The sequence below is a fragment of the Dreissena polymorpha genome, chromosome 7 (assembly GCF_020536995.1).
Source record: "Dreissena polymorpha isolate Duluth1 chromosome 7, UMN_Dpol_1.0, whole genome shotgun sequence".
Lineage (NCBI taxonomy): Eukaryota > Metazoa > Mollusca > Bivalvia > Myida > Dreissenidae > Dreissena > Dreissena polymorpha.
The window spans coordinates 73,213,505-73,239,250 of record NC_068361.1 but is presented as its reverse complement, the minus strand read 5'-3'; the positions used below and the strand labels follow the sequence as shown (position 1 = coordinate 73,239,250).

At 38.1% G+C, this 25,746-nt stretch overlaps 1 protein-coding gene across 21 annotated transcripts in view; it reads left to right on the top strand.

The window, feature by feature from the left end:
- Window positions 1-25,746, top strand: part of LOC127837303 (SCO-spondin-like) — a 192,545-nt gene that overhangs the window by 152,820 nt on the left and 13,979 nt on the right. The window contains exons 29-31 of one of the 21 annotated variants that reach the window (XM_052364218.1): window positions 23,764-23,934; window positions 24,362-24,532; window positions 24,834-25,007. The exons of 19 other annotated variants lie outside the window; for them this stretch is intronic. In XM_052364218.1, coding sequence (XP_052220178.1) covers window positions 23,764-23,934; window positions 24,362-24,532; window positions 24,834-25,007 — 516 coding nt within the window. Of the gene's footprint in view, window positions 1-19,629; window positions 19,801-23,763; window positions 23,935-24,361; window positions 24,533-24,833; window positions 25,008-25,746 lie in introns of all 21 variants that reach the window. One more of the 21 variants, XM_052364220.1, reaches the window with a different exon arrangement.

Here is a 25,746-nt window from a genome sequence, read left to right as displayed (position 1 = left end):
CGCTTGAACTTGGCGGATGCGTGGCCCAGCGGGCCACACATGTTTGCCAAGTTTCGTCGTATTTTAAATAATGTTACATATAAAATAAATTGCAATATACATACATTGTATGTGTACGCGAAACTAATAATAGTTATAGAACGTTGCTTTAAGTTTCAATTTAAGAACGAGTAAATATATTACGTTTCATCATGCAATATGTTTAAACAATTATGCTATGTTGGGGTCACCAAAATGTATTTCCGGCCTTTGCGTTAAAAACATCGGCCAGCTCATTTATTATCTATGTAGCATAGTTTAATCGTGAATTTAAGTGACACTGCAACACTACAACAAATTGCTACTCAGTTATATATATATATATTGTGAGATTTACCAGTAGACGTTCTTCAGTGCAATAAAGCAAACACACAGTGCCGACATAAGTATTTACTAAATTAGACATAGGGATGTGAGCATTGGGAGTGACCTATTCATACAAAGCTATGGCACATTTAAATCCAGAGGGCAAAATTGCGAAAACGCGATAGTACGATGGCGACAATGCGACAATACGATGACGACAGTGCGACAATACGATGGCAACAATGCAATAGTACGATGGCGACAATTTGAGAACGCGATAGTACGATGACGACAATAAGACAGTGCGATGACGACAGTGCGACAACACGATGGCGACAGTGAGATAGTACGATTGCGACAATGCGATAGTGCGATAATACGATGACGCTGTGCGAAAATACAATGACGACAGTGCGACAATACGATGGCGACAGTGCGATAGTTTGATGGCGACAATGCGAGAATGCGAGAACGCGATAGTACGATGACGACAATGCGAAAATACGATGACGACAGTGCGACAATACGATGGCGACAATGCGATAGAACGATGGCGACAATGCGATGATACGACGGCGACATTACGATATATATATCGCATTGTCGCCATCGTACTATCGCACTGTCGTCATCGTATTGTCGCACTGTCGTCATCGTACTATCGCGTTCTCGCATTCTCGCCCTCTGGATTTTAATGTGTTACCACGATGGCCCTTACGGTATGTCGTACAGTATAGTGCGTAAAATCTGGTTTAGAATCATAATTTATATGCCTAAAACAGATGTTGAAACCCCGATTTTGTTTAATAAGTAGCAGTCTATATATCCATATAAATATAAATAATCGGGCTTACTAATTTGAGGCAAGAACAAACAAATTGCGCTATTATATATAACACATAACATATAACAATTATCCGCCAAGTTCGAGCGCCCGTCTCGGTGCAGTTTTTTCCGATGAAAGTGTCGCACAGTCGTTTCAGAAGCTACCGAGTTCGGATATAAGACAACTAAACATGGCTTGACTTTATATAGCAGTCAGCGTATCACCTGTCCAGACTGGGCGGTCGGGCAAGCTAGCATGGACCAACTCTGGCCGCATATGACATGAGACCCATTTCCGCATGACGCGGGTCATCTGACCTCTATAATGCTTATTGATCTTTGAATGGTATTTGCACACAGTATTTTGCATGGGCTTATTGTCAATGTGTTGTACGTTTTCAATAGTATTAATGACAGAGGGCGTATATAAGATCAATATTACTACGGTGTTCATTTTCTGTCGCAAAATGAAATGTAATACAGATTGTTACTCGGCGTTGTATACAGTTAACAGCGTTGTCTGTCTGCGATGCATTTATACTGGTTCTTTGCTGGCATACTCACCAATTGAACTCAACCATCTTCTCGAACAAGAAATGATAAGTACCACGAGCATAAACCTGAAATTGTAACTCATTTCAAAAATATTCATATTGTTTATATTATTCATATTACTGTTTATATCCATATTCATATAATTATTATTATGTTTATAATCGTTGTTTTTCTCATTTAGAATCTTTTATCCGGCTAAAAAAATTGTAAAAAATACCATTGGAAAAAATCCCATGGAATAAAAAAATCCAAGTGAAAAAAAAACATGGAAAAAAATCCCATGGATTTTTTATTTTTTCAAACACGATTAAACGCCTTAAATAGCGTAGATTGTTCATCATTTGATAAAATATAATGTTTCTGGAAGTTTCTTGAATAAATCTCTCAAAATAAGAAAAAAATGCCATGGAATCATTTCTCCCATTTCAAAAATGGGATTTGTTAAATACTAAATATGCATAAATATTATTCGCATAAAACCATTATACAGTCCCTAAATACCGTATAAATACTTGAAAACGCAAAGAAAACACGTTTTTTTTAAATGTCCAATATCCAATGGGATTTTTCTCCCATTTGCAAATAATGGGTAAACAAAATCCCATGGGTAATGAAAAATCCCATGGTAAATGAAAAAGTCCCATGGGAACCCCAACTTTGCTAATAAATTTAATATTGAAGAAAACGCATTTTTAAGTAAAAAATAACCAATTATTAATCAAAAGTAAGACGTTTATCTTATACTTTATCACAAGGAAGCAAATCTTCAAGAAAAAGGGTACTTAAGTTTGCGAAATTTCGGTTTCGCAAAGTTTTTCCCGTGGTTGTTTACTTCTACTTTTACTACTACTACTTCTCCTACTACTACTACTACTACTACCGTCACCGCCGCCACCACCACCACCACCACCGCCACCACCGCCGCCACCACCACCAACACCACAACCACCCCCACCGCCACCACCCTCCACCACCACCACCACCACCACCACCACCACCACCACACCACCACCACCACCACCACCACCACCAACCACCACCACCACCACCACCACCACCCACCACCACCACCACCACCACACCACCACCACCACCACCACCACCACCACCACCACCACCACCACCACCACCACCACCACCACCACCACCACCACCACCACCTCCCCCACCACCACCACCACCACCACCAACAACAACAACAACAACACCACTAGTATTACTACTTATAATAATACTTAACTTTGTTTGACGCTGCAGGCATGCTATGTGGACAGGACATTGACGACACTTGGCGGGTCGCCGCAGTTCTCCGCCGGTTGCAGGAAGATCTCAGTAAGTAAAGCTAATTAAGACTATTCATTGACTCTCGGCCAATAAACAATGGCTTCACCACTGTTGCCTACGAATTTAACCGCGAAATAAGTGTTTGATATATTCATATAAGAACGACAAAATGTCGCACAGTGGCTTATAAAAAAAAACAACAATATGTGACAATTTGTGTATTTGATATTACTAATATTTTGCCAAATTATAAAGAGTAGGTTCGTACATCGGCTTACTTGTTATTTGTGAAATTACAAGGAGTACGTTCGTTCTTTGACTATCTCGTTATTTGTGTCAATTATAAAGGGTACGTACATACAGTGGCCACTTCGTTATTTGTGCCAACTGTAAAGAGTAGGTACGTGCATTTGTTACCTAATTATTTGTGCCAATGGTTGGAATATATACGTTCATTGGTCGCCTAGTTATTTATGTCCATTGTACGGAGCAGGTATGTGCATTGATCACACGGTTATTGAGCCAATTATATGGAGTATGCCACTTAAATTTTGTAGACACAAACATGTCCAAAGGCTTGAAACTTGACAACGTGCAATATTCTCAATTAAAAAAGAACAGATAACTAAACACTTTTAATATTTTATTTGTTTGTCTTAATATAATCTTAATTATTGTTTATTTTTAAATTACATATATTATGTCTTTATAGGTTTTTGTTTCCAAATACATGTAAACAATAATCAAGTTAATTATGTTCGGCAGACGTGTGCCAACCAAAACGTTACAACCGGTGACGCAGTGTGTTCTCAGTGCTGTTATTCGGACATGTGCAACATGCGAGGGTGTGGCTCGGATTTTTACGGTATGCAAAACAACATCATTAACATACAAATGACGAATATAATACAGATACAAAATCCGCACTCTACCGTCATTGCTGTTTCTCATACGAGCGGATTGTTGCGCTTTCTATAAATAAGTCGTGTTCTGAGAAAACTGGGCATAATGCATGTGCGTAAAGTTTCTTCCCTGATTTGCCTGTGCAGTCCACACAGGCTAATCAGGGACGACACTTTCAGCTTTTATGACATTTTTCGTTAAAATGAAGTGTCTTCTTAGCAATAATCCAATTTAGGCGGAAAGTTTCGTCCCTGATTAGCATGTGCGGACTGCACAGGCTAATCTGGGACGACACTTTACGCACATGCATTATGCCCAGTTTACTCAGAACACGACACAAATATATGAGCATTTTGTAAAAAGATGTGTAACGTAACTGCATTCGTCCACCGTTAGCCCAGAAGCGACATCCAGGCAGACCGATAGACATTTCGCTTTTGTCGACCTTTTTTTGGTGTATCATATTAGCATAAATCGTTTTCTTTTACCGTGTTTAGCTTTTCTTCTTTCAGCCGTGTTGTTGGTCCACGTTTGTTTAGAATTTTGCTTACTTCCATTTTTGTCTACGATGTATATTGGCTCGTGGTTTGCCCGTTTAGTTGTTCTTCTCATCAGTGTGATTGGCCGTGAAAGATTAGTCTAGCTGAATTTCTTTGTAATTAATAGTGAATTGGATATTCAATTGTTTCCGTGCCTCAGTTAACAGGGAAATTCAACAGTAACAGTAACATAACAATATGCGATCTTCGCTGTTCAAATGAACCGTTATCCACTACAGTGATCATTGCTTCCAACTAAGACTTCATTCGAAGTGTATTTAAACGTAAATAGTTATAGCTTTGGCCATAAGATTTCTTATCAATATTTTACAATGTATGGACATCTTAAAAATCTAAAAATTAATACAAAAACGAATAACTGATGATATACCTAATATATTTTCTAATGACTGTCCAGGTGACCCAAGATCAGTGCTAAAATGCTACGGATGCGGAGACATAGCCGTGGGAGACAAATGTCCTGACATTGCTCAGTGTGACAAAACCTTGGAGGTGCGTGCTCTCTTTACCCTTTCAGTGCGGGAACCGGATTTTGAAGGCCTTTGCAAACAGTTTGGATCCAGATGAGACGCCACAGAACGTGGCGTCTCATCAGGATCCAAACTGTTTGCTATTCTGATAGTGTTCTTTGAAAAAAATCGAAGAAAATGCTATTTTAGAAATTCAGCAGAAGACATTTTAGCAGACGACAAATTTCCCAGCATGCAAAGGGTTAAGAAAACCGCCATCTGAAAAGATGCAACTTATAGCATATGTATCAAAACACAATGTTGTCATTTTATAAACCTTATTTGCAATCTTTGCTGGATCATAAAAAATCGTTTGTATCTGTTTGAAACCTTCCATTACAAAATATTAGCCAAACAATTAGCAGATGCTTATTTAGCCGAAAATCCCGAGAAAGCGTTTCTACATGAACATGACCACATGCTTTATTTTCAGATATTGTCAGAAATATTAGAAGCCAATAGGAAATTAGTTTCGCAATTACATTTTAATAGGCTGCGTTTATAGAAGTACATACACAATTGAAATTTAAATACTCTGCGTGAATAGAGAAGTACGTTGTTTGCAATTTCAGTCTTCCGCAAACCAATCGAAATCCATTTAAGCCCAGCGTCTAGAAAAAAGGCCATTGCAAACAGCGTAGACCCAGATGAGACGCCGCATGATGCGGTGTCTCATCAGGGTCTGCGCTGTTTGCTTAAAGGAATTTCTGTAGGAAATATTCTAAATATAGAAATAAGTATACTAGAAATCCCTAATTTTGGAAATACATTGATCCAATTTAAAAGGATGGGAGAGTCCACTAGGCATACATGGGTAAGTGGTTTTCCTTAATTAATATTCGTAAATATTATATTACGCACAGAGTTGAGTTTTTGGTGGGAAAGAGGGGTTGTGATACATTTTTTAACCAAACGCTGAATAAGGCAAGCCTTGTACTTTTAGCCGAATTCAAAAACGCGACGACGAATGGGAACATTATCACGTGTGTCACCTATTTCGACCTCAACATTTAACGATTTTCGTTGTATGGGAGTCGTTTAAACGTTAACCATTTAGAACTGTGTGAATCTTTATCTTTAAGTTTAATAAATGTGGTTTACAGACCCAAACACAAAGTAACGTTTGTAGCTTTTTCATGTTTTCCATTAAATGTAAAAACTAACAGAACTCTAATAGTTTGAATAATATTAAATAATAAAATTTTAAGAAAAAAGGTAAATACTTTCTTCATCGTCACCGTTTTAAGCAATGTCTTACACAACTACAGCGCAATTTAAGCAACGTACACAACGCTTTATTTAAAAAACTCTTTTTCATATAAATACTGTCTAAAAATGCGTTTCAAGCGCGTATTATTTGTTATATATATCATCCATAGAGGAAACAATATTTTAAATAGTTTGTATGATTTGTGAATGAGCTTTGCTGGTTAGAACAACATAGCTTAATTTTATAATATTTGAGATTTTCATTCAATTCTGTAAGTTGTGGATCTGTTTTTCCAACATGTGCTTCCATGAGATGTTATACTAATACGGGCTTCTGGTACTTAGATTTCAGAAATTATGTTTCAGTCGTGTGTGATCAAGCATGGCGCGACTGGAAAAGCGCTCGGATGCATAAAGTCAGCGGTTGGTGTCAATAGTTACTATTTTGCATAGCTTAAACTTTAGATGCCTTCTTAGTGATACAGGGGATGAGGTCGAAATTGCGTTTCGTAAAACGTTAATCTCAGAACATAGGGTTTCATAAAATGTCAACATGTCCCTCGTTTCCATCACGATTCTCAATACTTCACATTGTATGTGAACTCATGTTATGTTACTAATGAATCATTCTTGTAGTTTTTTTTAAACCATTTATGCCTAGCGTCTAGAAAAAAGGCATTGCCAAACAGCGTGGACCCAGATGAGACGCCTTATGATGCGGCGTCTATTCAGGGTCTTCGCTGTTTGCTTAAAGAAATTTATGTAAAAAGTATTATAAATATAGAAATAAATATACTAGACATCCCTTATTTTGGAAATAAATTGATCAAATTTAAAAGGATGGGAGAGTCCACTAGTCATTAATGGGTTTAAATCTTTAATGCTAAACCTTTCTGTTTCTAGATTTACGTAGTTCACCCCCTACCCCTACTTCCTATTTCAGTGTATCCTTATTCTAAATATATAACATTGTACGTAAATTCATGAGATGTGAATTTATACTTGTTCTTGTAGTTTTTCAAAATCTTCAATGCTTAACCCGTCTGTTCGTAGATTCACGTATTTTTTCGCCCCTTCCCCTACTTTTCACTTCAGTGGACATTTCAAATTAAATGTCTGTGTGAAAAGTAATGTTTGGTACATGAAGCAAGTTTAATAAAAAGCAGCTTGACTAAAATCATTATATTTGTACCTTAAAGTTAAATCAACATTAATTTCATAACTATGCACTTATAGGGTCTCAGAGAGCAACAATAATAAAGGCTATTCAATAACCATCAGCATCAACCTTAAGTTCCGTATTTCATGTATTGTATTTAAACATTGCGTAGATTGCTTGTGGCTGACTACTTATACAGTTCAAAACATTGTTTTAATTACATACTCTTTTTCTCACAGACGTGCCGGTTTTTGTACGATCACGTCTATTCTCACCAGCCGCCAGAAACTTGGGATGTGAAATGCTGCGACACAAACCTCTGCAATTGGGACACGTGGAACCTCAATAGAACCGTCATACATCCGGGTATGTTTTAATTAACAAATGTAAAACTTCAGAAGAGAGGCATAGCATAATACTCCAGCTTTTTCTCAATTCTTTCAAATTGTCCTTTGCAGTTTAAATGTTTAACATATCATGTCAAAAGCATTATGGATCTTTTTATTATATTTTATTACGTGTTTACAAATAATTTAATAAATAGTGTTTAAACTAATTATAAAGAACTTGGTTCTTTATTCTATTCTAGTCCATGGAGGTTGGTCGACATGGTCGCCCTGGTCAAACTGTGACGTCACGTGTGCTAGCGGACACGTGACTCGGAAGCGCACGTGCTCGAATCCCGCGCCTGAGAACGGAGGCAACAACTGCCCAGGGGTAGCATTTGAAACGCAGAACTGCACACGACCTGAATGTCCAAGTATGTAAGCGATACAATTCAGGAATCTATTATTTTAATGAAAGAACCACTAACGCTGTTTGGCCCTCTGATTAACACATTTTTCCACAACTCTTATATATATTTTTAACGTAGTTATTTAGGCGAAAAAAAAACAACAACTAATGTGACATGCCATTCACATATAAAGCATCATTTAAACTAGAATAGAAATTACGTGTCACCAACGCTTATAGGAATTCTTCGGCCAAAAAAATAATCTGGGATTATCAGGCTTTTCTTTCATATTTTTACTATATTGCGTATAGGTCGTTTAGTCTTATCCATGTTAAGCTAACAAATCACGTAGCGGTTATGCATAGTAACATTTAAAAAGAACATACAACAGGATTTCGTATTTCGTGTCAAAAAAGGCTTTTTTTTCCATTAACATCACGTAACATTTCTGATAGGTACGTGGTCTAAACATATTTTGTGAGTTGCCAAATTTAATAAGACACAGAAATTATATGCAGAAATTTTCCAAACCAATTAGCAAGTATTTCTTTTTACTTAATTCAGTTCATTTTAAGTAAATTTAGTGAAAATAAAGACCATTAGCAAAATGTTTTCAAACCTAATGGTCATCTTAGTTAATTTTGCAAAACTGATCAAAAACTTAACCAGGATTCGAAAACAGTGTCGGCACAAAAAATAAGGGGAGTTATTGGTAATAGATAAATTATTGCTTTATGTATGATCTTTGGGATTATACACAGGGGGGGGGGGGGGGGGCATTCCTTAACTGGAGTAGCGGATATATTAACCCTGTAAGCCACTTTATACATTCATTTAAACACAGTCACAATATAAATATACAGTGGCTAACCGGGTGAGAATATCTCGTCGAAAAACACGTAAACGACGCCATCTTGGAAGTAAGTTCCAACTAACCTCACTTAAACCAGTTAGTTCCAATTTATGCATGCTCCCTAATAAAAATGATATTATTGTATACGATTAATACAGTGTCAAGCTTGTGTAAGATTTAAAAACTGCCATGCTTGTATATGATTGAAACACTGCCATGCTTGTGTAAGATTGAAACACTGCCATTCTTGTGTAATATAGAAGCATTGCCATGCTTGTATAAGACTGAAACACTGTCATGCTTGTTTAAGATTGAAACACTGCCATGTATGTGTAATTTAGAAGCATTTGCATGCTTGTGTAAGATTGAAACACGGTCATGCTTGTATAAGATTGAAATACTGTCATGCTTGTGTAATATTGAATCACTTCCATGCTTGTTTAAGATTGAAACACTGCCATGTTTGTGTAATATAGAAACATTGCCGTGCATGCATACGATAGAAACATTGCCATGCTTGTGTACGGTTGAAACAATGCCATACTCGTGTAAGATTGAAACACTGCCATTCTTGTGTAAGATTGAAACACTGCCATTCTTGTGTAAGATTGAAACACTGCCATTCTTGTGTAAGATTGAAACAATGCCATGCTTGTTAAAGATTGAAAAACTGCCATGCGTGTGTAAGTTTGAAACACTGCCATGCTTGTATAGCATCGAAACGCTCTACTGATTGAATAATATTGAAACACTGCCATTCTTATGTAATACTGAAGCACCAGTTTAGCTATTAATCACAGTTGATGGTGGCTGGGACATTTGGACGTCATGGTCTCACTGTAGTGTCACCTGTGGACATGGTAACATGACCAGAACTCGCGCATGCGCAAAGCCGCCTCCGTCGCACGGTGGCAATAATTGCACAGGACAACACGTGGAAACCAACACATGCACCGAGCCCGCGTGTCCAAGTATGAATCATTTGACAAATAAGTCGCGTTCTGAGAAAACTGGGCATAATGCATGTGCGTAAAGTGTCGTCCCAGATTAGCCTTACAGTCCGCACAGGCTTATCAGGGACGACACTTTCCGCTTTAATGATATTTTTCGTTTTAATAAAGTCTCTTTTTACCAAAACTCTAGTTTAAGCGGAAAGTGTGAAAGTGTGCGGTCTGCACAGGCTAATCTGGGACGACACTTTACGCACATGCATTATGCCCAGTTTTCTCAGACGATTTTACAAATACTCTTTTATTCTTTTTATCGCCAGACGTCAAAAAGAGGCTCGCTGTTTTGTACAGGTACTTCCTAAGGCTCTTGGGAGGATATTGCTGGGCAAAGTTTCACTTTAAAGAACCATACATGCTCACCACAAATATGTATGATGACTTAATTTCTGGAATGGGTGCTTTTTCGTTTTATCTTTCACATTTCCGAAATTAGCACAGGGACATCATGATCAATATACCTAAAGTTGTCAAACTACAAAGGTCGGCGCTATCTCTAAATTTTCGTAAGATATTTGATATGACATGACCTTAAATTAAATTATTCTTTTTTAAACAAGTGAATAATGTACTAAATAGCTTTGTTAGAGCCATTGCCTCCTGAAACGTCAGATTTTTTTATCTCGCAGTTTATGGAAACTGGAGCAACTGGTCATCGTGGTCCACCTGTGACGTCACATGCGCAAATGGTCACGTGACTCGAACGCGCACCTGCACGAATCCTGCGCCTGCGCACGGCGGACTAACATGCGTAGGTGACAACAGTCAGAAAAACACGTGCACTCAAAATCCTTGTCCAGGTGCGCCAAATGTCTTCAAATGTATTATATTCTTATTATATAGAGTCGATATATTGTTTGTTTAACTGCATGATAAAGCGTAATATCATAACCAGGAAGGGATGTAATTAATATCTTTATGAGATATGTTGCGACGTTAAATACGTCGATTATTTCCCTTTGCAGCGATTTTATATACCATTATCAGGCCGAAAAAAGCAACACATGCTTTGTTGTTTGTTTAAAATTTTAAAGGAAAAAATGAAGCAATGACACCAGATTTGCTTCATTTCACGTGTAAAAGTTACACACTAATGATGCTATGTCATGAATGCTTTAATATGACATGTTTTTATTTGTCTCGTTTAACTCAAAAGAAATTCGTTCTATGCTAAAGTACATATATGCACTTGGAGCAAGCGAACGATCGTGATGCGCAATCGGGAATAAAGTCCGTTTTTCCGTCGTCTTTTAAAGAGAGCGAGAACGGTGTTATTTTTAAAGGATATGTTGTTTTTTTTATAAATATTTATAATTTTCATGTATTTATTTGTTTTCTGACTGCCTTTTTGATATTCGTGAACATCGCTCACCATATGTTTTAATTATGTCATTAATTATTATGACATTAATGAAACCTTTCACCTTTTATTTTTGCTAAAAAGTCAATGGAAAATGGACGCACTGGTCATCTTGGTCGCAATGTCACGTCACGTGTGGAACAGGGCACGTGACCCGCACGCGCGACTGCACGAATTCCGCGCTTTCAATCGACCTGTGTATCAACAGAGCGCATAATCTGGGAAAATCGATCTGGTTCAGGGATATTCCTGTTTCATTACAGGTGAAAACGACTGTGATTTTGAATCCGCCGATTTGTGTTCCTGGCAAAACGTACAAGGTGATGACTTTAACTGGGTACGTCAACATTCCTCAACTCCCACGGACGATACTGGGCCTGAGTTTGACCACTCCTTGAAAAACGCATCAGGTAAGGCCCACGTGTTTACTGAGCCTCGCTTTGGGAAAACGCTTCTCAATGCATGCGCGTAACGTGTCATCCCAGAAAGCCAGTGTAGTCCGCATATGCTAATCAGGGACGACACTTACTGCATAGACTTGATTTTCGCTTAAAAAACGCTTTTTTAAATGACAAATTTCATAACAACGGAAAATGTGGTCACTGATTTGCCTTTGTGGACTGCATAAGCTACTCTGGGACGACGCTTAACGCACATGCATTAAGCCCCGTTTTTCCAGATCGAACCTCATATAAAAACAACACAAGCAAGTTAAGGTTTTGATAATCACCACTCTTGGAGAAATGCAAATAGTGAAGGACACTTTACGCACATGCATTAAGCCCAGTTTTCTCTGAACAAGGCCCAAATGGTGAAGTTCTTATTTCCACCAATCTTGAATAAAGAAATACCAAGTTGAGGGTTTCTACAATTCTTTAAAAAAAAAGGAAAAAATGGAGGATTTTGTTTCGAGAACATTTTCAGAAGTGTGGAGTGCTTATGGGGAGGTTCTTATTTCAACCACTCTTTAAAAATTTCAAACGACGAGGTGCTTATTTCGACTACTTTTTGGAAAATGCACAAGTTGAGGTATTATGGCGACCACGCTTTGAAGATATTAATGGTGAGGTTTTATATCGAGAAAACGTTCTTTTCAACTGATCTTTTATAAGTTCACAAAGTAATGTTCTGTGTATTTGTTATTCGTATAAAATAGCTAAGCAACGTAAACTTGGTTGAGTTCATGGTTATATTTTCATAAACGCAAAGCAAGCCCGGCGCTGATTTTCACCACAGATGTTGGGGGAGGAGGGGTAACCATAAGTTTACAATCCTATCTTCGGTCTGAAAAAAAAGGGATTCCGCGATTTCTACAACACAACACGCACGATTTAAAGATTGCTTTAAATCTAGCTCGAGGAATGTGTGATGTACCTGAGGTATTGTGCCTCCTTCTGGGACAAACAGGGATTATTGATTGAGCGTAAAGTGTCGTCTCAGATTAGCCTGTGAAGTCCGCATAGGCTGATGTGGTGCGACGCTTTCCGCATTTATGGAATGTTTCTTCGAAACGAAGTCATTTTTTACCGCAAAAGCGGTCTAGGCAGAAGTGTCGTTCCTGATAAGCATGGAAAGACTGCACAGGCAAATCTGGGACGACAATTTACGCTTATGCGTTAAGCCCCGTTTTCCCAGAACAAGGTGCCATTATTAACCTCTCGTGTTTCGCTTTCAGGCTTCTACATGTTCATAGAGACGAGTGCCCCAAGAGCGCAGAATGAGTCCGCCCGACTGCAGAGCCCTTTGATAAAGCCTCAGAAAGAGATAACACAATGTTTCCAGTTTTGGTACCACATGAAGGGTTCCTCTATAGGCCAGTTGAACGTGTACCAGTCGAAAGGAGGGTCGCTTCCGGGTGACCTAGTTTGGAGCCTCAGTGGGGAGCAGGGTCCAGATTGGAGGATGGGTCGAGTTCCGGTCAATGCAAGCACAAATTATCAGGTACAAACACAGTACTAGTCAAAAAGAAAACACGGCTTGGTAAAGAGTCGCACATACGGATATTTTGTTTTTGGAAAATTCGGATCGTCATTATCCCAATTTCAGGTTCGGAAAGGAACATGTCCATCAAACCAAAAATATCAGAATCAGCTTTTTGTGGCAAATTTGGTTATTAGAATCAGTTTCTCAATTACTACGCAGGATTTGTGCCATAAATTGATGTGCCGGGTATAAATGCGAATTTTTTCTGTCAAGTAAATACAGACAGTAGTTAAGATTTTTATTAAGCACACGTTTCTTTCACTCTTCATCGAAAGGTTTTGAATTGATTGATGTTTGTAGAACGTAAACTGTCTCTCCTTGTATACAGCAAACTATACTTTGACTCACTTCTTAAACGAAAGGTTCCATTTATTGATGTTTGTAGACTGTAAACTGTCTATCCTTGTATACAGCAAACTTAGTCCATATAAACGGACTCCCAGAGCCTTTGATAATTTTTGCTATGGCGGCTCTGGCAGTCGATATGCACCCCTTCATAAACATGGGTGCAGTTCAGCGCAGCGAATCCGTGCGCTTCACTAAACAGACGTCGTTCGAGACAAATTGAGGAAAATAATGAATATACTTAATAAACATGTTAAATTTGCCTGAATGGCAACCTACGGATGTCATCCTTTGCATGCACCCTATAAAACACGACGATGTTTCAACACACTTTTCTCGCTGACATGTTTATGTTCAAATTTGAAACAGTGTATTCTGTATCGAATACCACATCGTTATCGACTTTATAGGCTGGAGCACAACATAACCTGACATGCAAAATATTGGTGTACTGCGACCTAACCAATATTCGGTCAATTTTCCAATATGGCGGATACAGCGTACAAAACAAAACATAAGTCAATAAAATCAATTATTTCTTGCTTTAATGGTACCATTTGGATGAGTTTGTGGTTTAAATAGGTAAACTTGTATAAGTTCTTGCAGTTTCAGTGTTCCTTAACCCTTGCATTGTTGATAACATTTTGCACCCATGGCCAAGAGAGAGCGCATTGCAACTATCAGCAACCCATTGGGTTATAAAGCTGATAGTTGTATTATTGCAACTAACAGCAAACTATACTTTGACTCACTTCTAAAACGAAAGGTTTTATTAATTGATGTTGCATACCGTAAACTTTCTATCCTTGTATACAGCAAACTATGCTTTGACTCACGTCTTCAACAAAAGTCTTTGTATTGCTTGATGTTTGTGGACCGTAAACTGTCTCTCGGTAGATGGTCATTGAGGGAAAGGTTGGCGATGGATACCTGGGTGACATTGCGGTTGATGACGTCAGCTTCACCGACGGAAACTGTCAGCCTGTACCATTGAATGCCACCGTACATCCAGGTAAACGCATTATACTTGTCAGGGATAAACTTTATAAATTTTCGTACGAGTCCTGCAAACTAGTTCAAACTCTCGATTATTTACATTTACATCTCAAATGAAGCAATCCAGTGTTAGCAGCTTACCTGAGCACGGAGTTTTCATGGGGAAATAATCTGGTTAATGTCCTACCAGTCGTTCGTTTTATGTCGTCTGACGTAACCATCTTGCTTCATACGACATCTTTATCAAAGCCGCAGTGCGATCTATCACGAAACTTCACGCGAAAAATCATTGGCTACCACCGTCCTTCAAAGCTGTTCCAATCGTACGAACCCAGCGCGGGCGTCCTAACTACCAGGGTGCCGGGAACCAAACTAGCACGTCAACATTTTCGTATAGTTTTCGCGATAAATGCGTATCAACGACGCGTTGCGTCTAGCGTTTCCGTCGTTCTTGCATACGGCCTAATTCACCATAGGCATTACAATTAAAGGATACCTATCATTCACTGAATGTGGAATAACAAGTAAACGTTGTTAAGAATAACTTTTGTTATAATTACCGCAATTTTTTCTGATATTATAGTTCGTGTGATTAGTGAACGAAAGTGAAGTACGGTAATAATTTGCCTACATTCACGAATTATAACCATGATTTTTTTGTATCCTGGTAAGGAGAATTCGTTAGTCACAAGCTAAAATAACAACGTTATTTACATACGGTATCCAGAGTTATCGTTAGGTTAAATTTTGACAAAACATAGATTATTGCACCGATCTTCAACGGTTTAATAGTAATAGGCAAATAAGTGATGCGCAAAACTTTAAATGTTTTTGTATTTCGTGCGCTGCTTATGCCGTAATGATAAAAACAAACATTGTTATTTTTATGTCAGTGTTTTAACATCCATTTCATCCAACAGTTAACGGGGCCTGGACGACCTGGGCATCATGGTCTTCATGCGACGTCACATGCGGAAATGGACAGTCAACAAGAACGCGCACCTGCTCGCATCCCGCGCCTGCGCAAGGCGGTCATAACTGCAACGGGGATGACATACAGACGACATCATGCACAATTAATCCTTGTTCAGGTTTTTGTACAGAAAATATAGAATCATAAAGAACATGCAGTTGTGAATATGATTAATAAAATAAATAACGATATGCCTATTTCTCGTATTATAATGGGAGAATTAGAAAACTTGATACTTGTAAGAAATTAACGCTTTTGATCAACATTTAAATAGTCAGTTTGTTGACTAGAAAATAGTGTTGCGAGTTTTATATGTTTACCTGTCATGTGTTCTTGAATGAACGTCTTAGAATTCCAAAACTTAAATACACATTATAATAGGCACATTTTCCCGTATTCGTGTATACATTTACTTACTGAATATTGCAGTCGATGGCAGTTGGTCAGATTGGACGTCATGGTCTAACTGTGACGTCACATGCGGTGACGGTCACGCGCAGAGAATGCGCACTTGCTCAAACCCAGCGCCATCTTCCGGGGGACGTCCATGTTCTGGACTTGACTTAGATAGAACCAGATGCTCTACCGGGAACACATGTCCAGGTCCGAATACATTGTTGTTGTTTAAGGCTAGTTCGAATTGCCATATCTTAATGTTTACCACATTTCATTTTCAAAGTAAGAATATAATTCTACAAATACATGCAAATAAACATGAGTACATATTTAAATAAAAACATTTGAAAGATGTGTTCCACCCAAACCGCACCTAAATCGCAACAACGTCTGATTGAGGTTGTAGGTCTATTAATATATACCATATACGTAGACATGAAACAGAGGAAACACTGGAATCAGATGAAATAAGTGAAACAGAGGAAGGTGGAAAACGGCCGAATAATTTTATGCTCATGTAATATAATGCTCTGTTGTTATTCGAAGTCAGGTGACAGAAAATAATGTGTATGTTTTAGTATATTTCGATGTTCATTGGTACAAGTTAAAAAAGAAGTTCATTTGTAAGTTTTAAGTTCGTTGTAACAACATTACTTCATTTAATGACCCAAATTAATATAGTATAGGATATTATTGCTCTGATATTCACTAGCATACACATGAATATTTAACAACTGTTTATGCATAAATAAGCCTAAAAATCAATAAAAGTCGCCGAAAGTGAACAAAGGACACCAATCGTGAACACTGCGATATATCAAATTACGCGCTCATAATGATTCGTTTGCAGTATAGAGGTTTGTATCCTATAAAAAGCGTGACAGCGAATAAACGTAGGATTACATTCCACGTTGTTGAAGCCTGGTCCGCATGGTTTGAGACGCCGTGCTCGGTCACGTGTAGGAACGGCAGTAAGAATCGACTGAGACACTGCAGCACCGGACATGCCGATGATTGCACCGGAAGTCACCAAGAGACTGTACCATGCACGCAGCACCCGTTCTCGGTCAAATGCCATGAGTCATATTGTGTCTACCAATGCTGCGTTAAAAAAACAACAAATCCGCTTCTATAGGTCTGTTAACCTAGTAACCAATTTTTCATTTATCTGTCGGAGTGTTCTCAACAGTACCACGTCTACAGCGCTTGTTGGTTTAATATAATTTGCCGCTTCTTCTACGCGGTAATCCTTGTTTCGTTTGTCTTCGCTGAAGTTTCTATCACAGTGTCGCTTCCACTGCGCAGTTAAAATAGCTTCTCTTATCTTCGCTGATAATAAATAATAATAAGGTACGCGTATAGTGTGCTGTTCCCTATGTTTGATTTCTCTTCGCTGAGATGTAAATTACCAACGCCGCTTCTAATGCGCTATTTACTATGTTCCACTTCGTTTTTTCCCATGTTTCAATTAACTAAGCTGAGGGTTTGATCAACTGCGTCGCTACTTTTGCGCTGTTCTCCATGTTACAATCATCTTCGCCCATGATTGGATACCCATCGCCGCTTCTACCGTTAACCTTCTTTTTCACTGCCTCTTTTATTTCGCTGTTGTCCGAGTTTTGTTTCTCTTCGCTAATGTTTGATTACCACTGCCGCTTCCACTGTGTTTTCTTTAACATTTTTTCTTTGTCTTCGCTTTTATTGTTATAATAATTGTCATTTCACTGTTTTCGTGTTTTATTTATTTTTGCTGAGGTTTTATCAACGGTCCTGCTTCTATTGCGTTGTTCCCGCGTTTTGAATTAGCTTCGATGAGAAATCGCATCAGAACTACTTCTACTTTACTGCTGTAACTTTTGTTTCCTATGCGTGGTACTTTTGTTTCCTAATTTTTTCTGAGCGCGTCGACTGCACTTATTTCTTTTTATTTGTTTAAACCATTTTTTCCTTCCGCGTTGTTATGCCATTGTTTTATGTATCTGCTCTTTTCCCATGACTGTCGCATTTCATGCATTATGCCTTGTTTCATTCATGTTTGCTGTTTTGCTTTCACCCGCGTCACGTCGACGGCATCGGTTCGCGTGTTTTAAGTTTCTTTGCCGTTTTTCCTATCAGTGTCGATTCTACAACCTTGCTCAGCATGTTAAATGTATCTTTGCGGTTTCCACCTGCAACACTGTGTCTGCACTGGCGTTTCATTTAGATGTGGTGTTTTATCATATTTTCCCTGTTATTAGGTATCTATGATGTGTATTACCAATGTCTTCACCGATACCCATTTTTCATCTGTTCTCGCTCTTGGTTTTGTCCCCATTTTTCCTTCATCTGTATTTGCGTGAATTGTTCTCAACTCTAAAATGTCTTCTATTTCGGCTTATATCAAAGGTTGCAATATCGCTGAATTAATAATACATCACAACGGAGAGTGTTTGTTTAGATGTGCGCATGTATGAAAACGCTCTGCGCAGCAATTAGGCCGGTTCACAGCATATCTAATTGCATTACATCCTCACATATTGTATGATTTAGATCGATTACTATTTTTCTTTACAGGTTTGACTACAAACGAGGAAAATACGAAACAATGTGTGAAGAAAATGACACTTATGTTTAGGAAGAAGTTAAAACTCGCAATGTGTCCCAAATCTGTTAGAATTTCGTATGCCAGTTTAGTTATTATTAGTGCTGCAACAATACGCCAAAAAGCATATTGCAATATATTGTCAGTTCAAAAACCCGTATTGCAATATATCGCAATATATTGCTAACTTGTACCAGAATTATAACTTGGCAATTACCCGATAATCCTGTATATTCCAGTTTTAAAGCAAATTCTGGTAAATATCTACTATAAAAGTGCTAAAAAATAACAAGAAACAACAACATTCGCCAATTTTCTTAAGCATCAAATACATTTTGGCATTTGTTACTATTTAAAGATTTGATGAAATAACGTCCTATCGGGGCGTTTTTTTCCACTGAACACGCGTAAATCGCCTGACGTGATGTTCCCGTTTGTATACAACACAAAATACACCCACACTTTCCATGCGACGTTCTACATGTCTGCATAATTTTCGCGCGCTATTTATTGAGACAAAGGATAAAGCACTTTTTATTTGATGCTATAATTTTTTATTGTCGCATTAGCATTGACATTCGGAAGCGTGTTTCCGAAATTCGGATTACAAATTTAATAATTCTCATTTCATAATCAAACGAAACAGTTCCAGTTGTGTGTAATTAATTCAACAATAATTTGTTCAAAAGCATCGAACGAATGCTCCCATGTAACAACGCTACTCCGTATATTAGACTTTTTATAATGCTATTTTTACGAAACAATTAATTTTTACTAAAAACCGTTTTGTTTTGTTTACCTTGATATCACTATTTCGGATGGCTTTTCTGGACGAAATGTGGATGCTTTTTTGTAAAATTTTTGTACCGGTATGATGAAAATCGTATCGCAATACAATATGCGGATTGCGTATTGCGATATATACCGATATACCGGTATATTGTTGCAGCACTAGTTATTATGTATAGGGAAGGAAGTTAATAATATAAAAAATAACACATAATTAAAATGTCGTTATAAGAAGGAAAAACATACAATTTACCTTTTTAGTTGACGGAGGCTGGACATCTTGGATCGCGTGGACCGGATGTGACGTCACGTGTGGTGCAGGTTACATGTCCCGCGACAGGAACTGTAGCAACCCTGTCCCGAAATATGGCGGCAGCAACTGCGGTGGAACACACAATGAAACAAAATCGTGCACACTAAACCCTTGTCCAGGTATAATAATGCGGTTCACTAAAAACAACTACATTGTAACACAGCTTTAAATAGAAAAAGATTTCATTGTTACACAAAATTTTACTGATACCTGCTGTTTGATATAAATATTCTTACAACGCGCATGATCCATTACACAAAGCAGGTTATTTTTACTTGGATGACATCAATCGTTATGTATGCATGTCTATTGTTACGGTCACAGTTATCAACAAAAGTAATCACTTTACTTGGAAAATAAGTCGGGTAATTATATGACAGTAATACCACCCAAACCTCCCAAAATGCATCAAAAGATATTTTAACAGATCCTGTTATGGTAGAATGTCCTTTGTAATATTAAAGTTTACCAAAATCGGACCACCAGAAAGTTTTTTTTTAAAGATGGCATCAAAGACCCTTAAATGATGAGAACTATGTGACTATCCACTAAAAATTCATTATTTTGGTTTATTTTCTAAGGTTTTTTTTTTTGGGGGGGGGATGACATGGCAATACATTAGGATAATTACAAATTATGTAAGTCTATTGCGTAACAGAGAAATTCAACATGGCGTCAGAATGACTGCTAACAATGCCCCAAGTGCATAACCAACGCAAAAGGCTTTTCATGGGATGTTGTCATTTGAGCCGCGTTCTTAGAAAACTGGGCATAATGCAGTTGTGTAAAGTGTCGTCCAAGATTAGCCTATGCAGTCCGCGCAGGCTAATCAGGGACGACTCTTTCTGCTTTTATGGTATTTTTAGTTTCAAGGAAGTCCCTCTTTACCGAAATCTAGTTTAGTTGGTAAGTGTTGTCCCTGATGAGTCTGTGCGGACTGCACAGGCCAATCTGGGAGGACACTTTACGCACATGATTTTTGCACAGTTTTCACAGAACAAAGCTCACTTCATCGATCACTCTCGGAACACGGACGAACATTCTGATTCCGCGAAAAACAGGCTTCAGCACTGAACACTAGAAATAAGACAAACATTCCTATCGTTGAGTATTGGTTGGCAAGGCATGTTTGTTATGAGGTAGTATTCGAGGACCTGCCGCTATTTTAGATAATGACAAGAAGGTCGCTATTTTGTCGGAAGTATCCTTCAGCTTCAGGCAGGCAACGCCGACTTTGCATGGAATGATGCATATTTTGCATCAGGGAAGCCGGCATCCTGGACAGTCGTCAGTAAAAGTTTTGCCTATGATCAATATGTACTATGGAGACAAAGCGTGCATCCTTTCAACATTAGACATTGTATGCAACCTTGCCATGTAGCATAACCATGCCACCACTGTAACGTTTGACCTATCATTGTATTTGAAGGGTGCCGACATCATAATTGATGCGACACAAAGTCGTTGTCTGTAAAACATTGTTCTGATGTTTAAGTGTTTTCATACTTTCATGAACTTGCTAGTGTTCAAAGGATCCCACATGGAAGGAACCGGTCTCAAAAACATACTGGAGACTGTCTATCGGAAAAATGCAATTGTGCACATTATGACAAGGAAAGCTGCCCAGAGGGCTTTGCGTGGCCATTTTTTGTTGACAAGTGCCAACACAGCCAGATCATAGCCGAAATGATACAGGAACATCCCAATATTCAAATACTGCTTGATCAGGCCGAGGAGTTGTATTCATCCCTTCTTAGGGGCTAGCGATGCTAGCTTATGTGTCATGTTCTGAGATTTTGATCAAACTCGAGACGACTACAGAGAGGAAGAAACATGAACTTGTCCAAACTTCAAAGACAAGCCAATTATTGCTGACTTATCAGCTTATGGTAAGCATGGCAAGGATGTTGATCAAGGCAGATCTTAATGGGCATTGGCTGATGTATTTGCAGAAAGTATCCGATTGTTTATCCATCTTTGCTGCAACTGGCCACGTCTATTACCGTCGATCTGCGTATTACTACCTTCAGCAAATGTTCCTTTTGTTCTTGGTAGTGTCAAAATCTGGAGAGTTTTCCCTTAAAGTCATATTGTCGTATGGACTCAGTCCACATCCTGCTGCCTCTTTGAAGCCAAGAACATAAAATAGACAAGCCTCAGATCATTCAGACGATTCGAGATAATGCTGATCAATTGAGGCTGTAATGCACTGTATTCGTTAAACAGATTATTACGTGCTTGATGGTGGTTCTGTGCTTCATTGTTTACCATGGACTAAGGTTGACAAATAAAGCGCAATAGTCGAGTCTTATCCAGATTTCACTGTAAAACATAATGGGCAAGCAAATTTGGTGTTCGATGGTTACAAAGACGGACGTTCTATAAAGACAACACACACCAGAGACGATGATAAAAAAACGTGAACCCTATTGTGAGTTTTACCAAAGAAACAGAATGCTCATGCAAACTGGAGGATTGTTTGTCTCGTAACAAAAACAAAGCAGACAAGTTTGCTCAGATCAACACAGATTTGACTAGAATGGGATGAAATGTCTTTGTGAATCCAGGAAATGGATACGTTTGATATTTTAAAAGCTACAGTGGGATTATCCCGTCGAAGCACCACAACATTAATCGGCGAGGGTACAGATTTGCTTATCTTGCTCCTGCAATATTCCGAAAGGGACAATAAGACCATCTACTTTAGCTCTTATACAAACAATCAATCAAAGGAACATATAGTGTATAATATTAACATGTTTAAAGAACTTTTAGGAGACGAGGTATGCAATTAGTTGCTCTTTGGTCATGCATAAATGAATAAAGAGGAAATTAATGAAACATGGTTCTATCATTAAGTAATGTGACAGTTCATTTCTCCTTCAAAATAAGTCTCAAGAGGAAATATCGAATCTTAGCAAATGGTTGCTGGGGGATCCGTTTGATGACAAGTAAAATATTCATAAGAATCACTGCGTCATACTATTTTCAAAAAAAAGTGGTTACTGCCGAAAAATTCGTCACTACTGAGCGACTACCCCCAATATCACTTGCAACAGTATGTTATAGCAAACGCGTATACTATCAAATCATGGTATGAAAGGGTAAGGTAAGTACTCGGAATCCCACTGAATTAGAATGGAAACCGGAAAACGACCAATCATGACCAAGAACAATGCTGCACCTAAAGAACTATTGAAAATCACCCATTGTAATATTCTGCATGATGAATATTCTCGTTATTCAGCTCACGATGCTATGGAGTCCCATGCAATGCTGTATTTGGCCGTCGTCAAACTATGACAATCCCAACAATTCTGTACTAAAGACGAGAAGGACGACACCGACCTTTTAATCCTTTTCAACAAATGTTACGATTAATGGTGATTGTGTATCAGGTGATATTAGACAACTGAATGTCATTAATTGGAATTAATTGGAATTTGATGATTATTCATTTGCTTAGTGATCTCAATAATTCAATAAAAGTGTTCCTTGTCTCCAAAACAAAAACGTTTGCCAAAAAAATTCATCGCCTTTGAGTAAAACTGTATGGACGTGTGGTCCTTGTTATTGGGGCGGTGGCTATTTGTGAACGCCATGTTGGATTTCTGTGTAGCATAACAAACTAACACTATATCTGAAGATCTTTAAGTGTTATTTAACCCCCAAAACCTGGATATAGACACAAAAATTACCAACTATGAGTGAATAGTTACATAGTTATGATCATATATAGGTTTACGGAGGTTCGATTTTGCCAAACATTTGATATTTTATATTCTTCCAAACCAGGTCATTCCAAAAACCTTTTGTAGCATTTTGGTGGGTCAATGTGTTCATTGACCTAACTACATGGCTCACAAACAAAAAAGACGGCCAATATTGTGGTGAACATGTTGATAAGGGCAATGCTTCTGTTGTAGAAGTGGTAGTAGAAGTAGTAGTAGTCGTCGTTGTTGATTTTGATGTTGATGTTGTTGATGATGGTGATGATGATGATGATGAGGAGGAGGAGGATAACACTTTTTTCAGATATCTATCATTATGGTGTTTAATAAGATAACTATTGACATTGACAGTTGACGGAGGCTGGACATCATGGACAACGTGGAGCGGATGTGACGGCACGTGTGATACAGGTCACATGATCCGAGAAAGAAACTGCAGCAATCCAGTCCCAAAATACGGGGGCAGTGAATGTAGTGGAACACACAATGAATCAAAAGTGTGCACTCTAAGCCCCTGTCCAGGTAAAGTTACGTTGCTGAGGAAAAGAGTTCAACGTAGCCATAAATGTTATTGCATACTTTTTGTGTGTTATAAATGTTTTTACTATTAGATGACCTTCAATTCATGTATGCATGTCTATGGTTACGGTAACAGATATAAATGACTATATATTGAATATGATAGAACATACACCTTAAACAACACCTTAAACAAAAAAGCGACCAAGATTAAAGAGAACATATTGGTGATGTGCAAAACTATATTTGTTTTGTAATTTGTGTCGTTCTAAAGCCATAATGATATATACAAACCTGTTTATGTAGTCAGTATTAAAAAAGTAAACCCATTTACATCCAAAACGTGCCTGCTAATGACATATTGATAAAAACAAACCTTGTTTGTTTTTAACTCAGTAGTCAGTAACTAAAATCCTTTTACATCCAACAGTGAACGGGGCTTGGACGACCTGGTCATCATGGTTGTCATGTGACGTCACATGCGGAAATGGAAAATTAACAAGAACGCGCACCTGTTCTTATCCCGCGCCTGCGCACGGCGGTTATAACTGCACCGGGGATGACAAACAGACGACACCATGCACAATGAATCCTTGTCCAGGTTTTTGTACTCAAAATAAAGAATCATACAGAACATGTACTTGTGAATAAGATTCATTAACTGACTTGCGATATGTTTTTTTCCGGTGTTATAATTGGAAAGTTTGAATACTTGTAAATTTTAGTAATGAACACTTTTGGTTGATCAACATTGTAATCGCCAATGTGTAAACTACGAAATAATGTAGTAAGTGTTATGTGTGTCCTGTATTGCGTTCTTAAAAAGCCGAAACTAAAAAACACGTTATGATGAACACATTTTCCCATAGTCAATGTAGACATTAACTTACTGGATATTGCAGTCGATGGTAGTTGGTCAGATTGGACGTCATGGTCTAACTGTGACGTCACATGCGGTGACGGTCACGCGCAGAGAACGCGCACCTGCGCAAACCCAGCGCCATCTTCCGGAGGACGCCCATGTTCTGGACTTGACTTAGAAAGCACCAGATGCTCTACCGGGAAAACATGTCCAGGTCCAAATACCTTATTGTTGTTTCATTTACAAAGTAAGAATATAACTCTACAAATACATGCAAATAAACACGAGTAAATATTCAAATAAAAACATGTGAAATATCTGTTCCACCAAAACCGATCCTAAATCGCAACAACGTCTTGTTGAGGTTGCAGGTCTATAAATATATACCGTAGTACACGTAGACATGAACAGAGGAAACAATGGAATCAGATGAAATAAGTGAAACAGAGGAAGGTGGAAAACGGCCGAATAATTTTATGCTCATGTAATATAATGCTCTGTTGTTATTCGTATTCAGGTGACAGAAAAGTATGTGTATATTTTAGTATATTTCGATGTTCATTGGTACAAGTTAAAAAAGAAGAAGTTAATTTGTAAGTTTTTAGTTCGTTGTAACTACATTAATGCTTTTTAAATGATTCAAATTAATATAGTATAGGATATTATTGCTCTGATATTCATTAGCATACACATGAATATTTAACAACTGTTTATGCATAAGTAATCCTAACAATCAATAAAAGTCGCCGAAAGTGAACAAAGGACAACAATCGTGAACACTGCGATATATCAAATTACGCGCACATAATGTTTCGTTTGCAGTATAGAGGTTTGTATCCTATACAAAACGTGACAGCGAATTACAGATAACATTCCACGTTGTTGTAGCCTGGTCCGCATGGTTTGAGACGCCGTGCTCGGTCACGTGTGGAACCGGAAGTAAGAGTCGACTG